We start from the raw sequence: 2,450 nt of genomic DNA on the forward strand, positions 1-2,450 counted from the left end.
GGAAACTGAGTCTCTGAGCGGGTGAGAAAAGACACATTACATGCCAGTATGAAAGACAGCATGGGTCAAGGTATGCTCCATGGCTAAATGAGGGGTATGCATACTAACTAGGGGTAGGTGTCCAAGGGGAAACAGAAGTTGGACCAGCCAGGCCTTGAAAAAAGATGGGTTGATAGACGGAGAGGGAGAGAGCTTGAACAAAGGTCAGATTTATTGTTTATCTTCCGCTTTCCTAGCAATTACTCCCTCACCTACTGTAATTTTTAAAAGCTATATATTATTGGATATTTACGACATAGTGGCATTCTCACATCTTCCTTGTGAGATAAATATTATTTTGCCAGTTTTACAGATAGAAAAAAAAAGGCTTGTGTGGACTAGCGCTGCAACTCCTTACTGTCATAAAATCCCAAGACCCAGGCTTGCTCTAACAGAACAAATCAAATAAAACTTCGAAAGCGACAGAAAAGCGTTGACTGAGGAATTGGAAATACTACTGGGGGATACGGTCTGCATTGATGCCCCCAGACACCATGACGAAGAAATTGAGTGGTGCCTGGGGTGGGAGGGTGGAGGGGTGATGGGGGATGGTGAGGCGTGAGAAGTGACTGAGAGGACATCCCTGAGCTGCCCCAGGACTGCACTGCAGGAAGGAGCCCTGCTCTAACCACCACCCGGCCCGGCCCGGTTAATCATTTCCTGACCTTCCTTCCTCCTGTCGCCCTGCCCGCAGGATTGCCACATCCTCCTCCTCCTCCTCCCCCTGCTCGCCTTCTGGCCTTGCTGCTCTTTCGCCGGGTTTTACAAGGAGCCCCAACTTTGAGGCAGTATTTGTAATAACCCCGGACGTCCTCAAGGCCGTGCGTGCTCCAGAGAGATCCCAGGCTCGCTTGGGTGTAACGCCAGCTCAAACAGCCCGTTGAGGCTTTCCTTATCCACTTTTTACAAAGAGGTCAGAGACTTCAGGGATCCTATTCTGGCACGCATTAGCCAATTACAGACGAGGTTTCCCCCGCGGTAGAAAAGGGGTTTATAACAGCAGCTGGCAGGGTGGTACGAGGTTTAAAAAGAGGTATTGTGTGCAAAATGCCTGGCTATGAGACAGTAGTAGGTGTTTAACAAATGTTAGATCCCTTCCCTTTTTATCACCTGGTAACTCGGACCTCACGCTCAGCAAACCCAGGTTAGGGCTATCCCACTTTCAGTGGAGGGTGAGGTAGGAAAGTCCGACCACATGCTCGGTTAGTCAGGGCGACAGGGTTTGAACTCAGGTTCGTGGGCGCTCTGGCTGGTCCAGCACCCAGGTGGTTGGCTAAGGCCACGTGTTAAGAACCTAGATCCTGGTTAGTATCACACCTGCCCCAGGGAAAACACTAAATTAGGACTGCTCTGCGACCTATGCATTCCGCTGGGCCACATGGGGCCAGGCCCTTAACTTCTCTGAGCTTGTGTGTAAAATGCGGGCTCTAGTGCCTGTCTGCCCGAGTGATTTTTTTTCTTCTTCTTCACACTTTCTTGTGTGGCCAGATTTTCTACCACGGTGTAGTCAGACGACCAAACACCAGGCAGGATCAGTCTTATCTGACTGCGAACGCTAGCCGGGCCGCGGTAAACGCAGCGGACTTGCCCAGCTTGTCCCGGCTTGGCGCCCCACCCTTCCCGAGATCTGGGGAAGCCGCGGCCGCCCGGGGCGGGAGAGTTGGGAAAGTCTTTTAGGAGCGCAGCCCGACTCTGGGCCACCTGCCTGCGAAGGCCAAGACCTCACCCCCCGGGAGCGGACGGGGGCGGAGCTGGGCATGGGGGCGTGGCCAGCCCAGGGGCGGGGCCGGCCGGGGAAGACGGAAACCCCAGCCTAGGGGTGGCGGCAGAACCCGGATCCAGGATCTCCATGTTTTCCGGAGCGGGACTTCTGGATTCGGCGGGCGAGAAAACCCGGCGCCCGGAAGCTTTTGCTTTCTTTGACGCAAGGGCTCGGGACGCAGCCGTCGTCGGCCGAGCGCCCGGCGAGGAGCGACCCGAGACGGAGCCTTCGGAGTCCCTCCGCCCCCATCTCGCGCAGAGCCCGAGCTTCGGTGTTACTCGCCGCTCTTCTCGTGACCATGGAGTGTCCGCACCTCAGCTCTAGCGTCTGCATCGCTCCGGACTCAGCCAAGTTCCCCAACGGCTCCCCGTCGTCCTGGTGCTGCAGCGGTGAGTGCGGCCCCAGGCGGCCCTAACGCGCACCCGAGGTCCCGGCTCCGCCGGGCCTGCCGTCTAGGGGCCGCGGGCGGTCGGCGCGCGGACTCGGCAACGAGTGAGGGCGAGCCGGGCCCGGCGGCCGGGGAGGGGTACGCGGTGAGGCTGGCGCGGGCGGGCGGAGCGGCGGCGGCGGCGGCGGCGCCTTTGTTTTCCGCGGGCCGACGGTCCGGCCAGCGAAGGAGAGGCCCGCGCGGGGCGGGAGCCCGCTGGGG

The 2,450-nt window shown here is 58.2% G+C and overlaps 1 protein-coding gene across 1 annotated transcript in view; it reads left to right on the forward strand.

Annotated features, from left to right (window-relative positions):
* The first annotated feature begins 1,787 nt into the window (after positions 1 to 1,787).
* USP3 (ubiquitin specific peptidase 3) overlaps positions 1,788 to 2,450 on the forward strand; it is a 91,698-nt gene continuing 91,035 nt past the window's right edge. Inside the window, exon 1 of the mRNA XM_019650782.1 lies at positions 1,788 to 2,190. Coding sequence (XP_019506327.1) covers positions 2,100 to 2,190 — 91 coding nt within the window. The 5' untranslated portion in view covers positions 1,788 to 2,099. The remainder of the gene's footprint in view (positions 2,191 to 2,450) is intronic.

The sequence above is a fragment of the Hipposideros armiger genome, unplaced genomic scaffold (assembly GCF_001890085.2).
Source record: "Hipposideros armiger isolate ML-2016 unplaced genomic scaffold, ASM189008v1 scaffold_147, whole genome shotgun sequence".
NCBI lineage: Eukaryota > Metazoa > Chordata > Mammalia > Chiroptera > Hipposideridae > Hipposideros > Hipposideros armiger.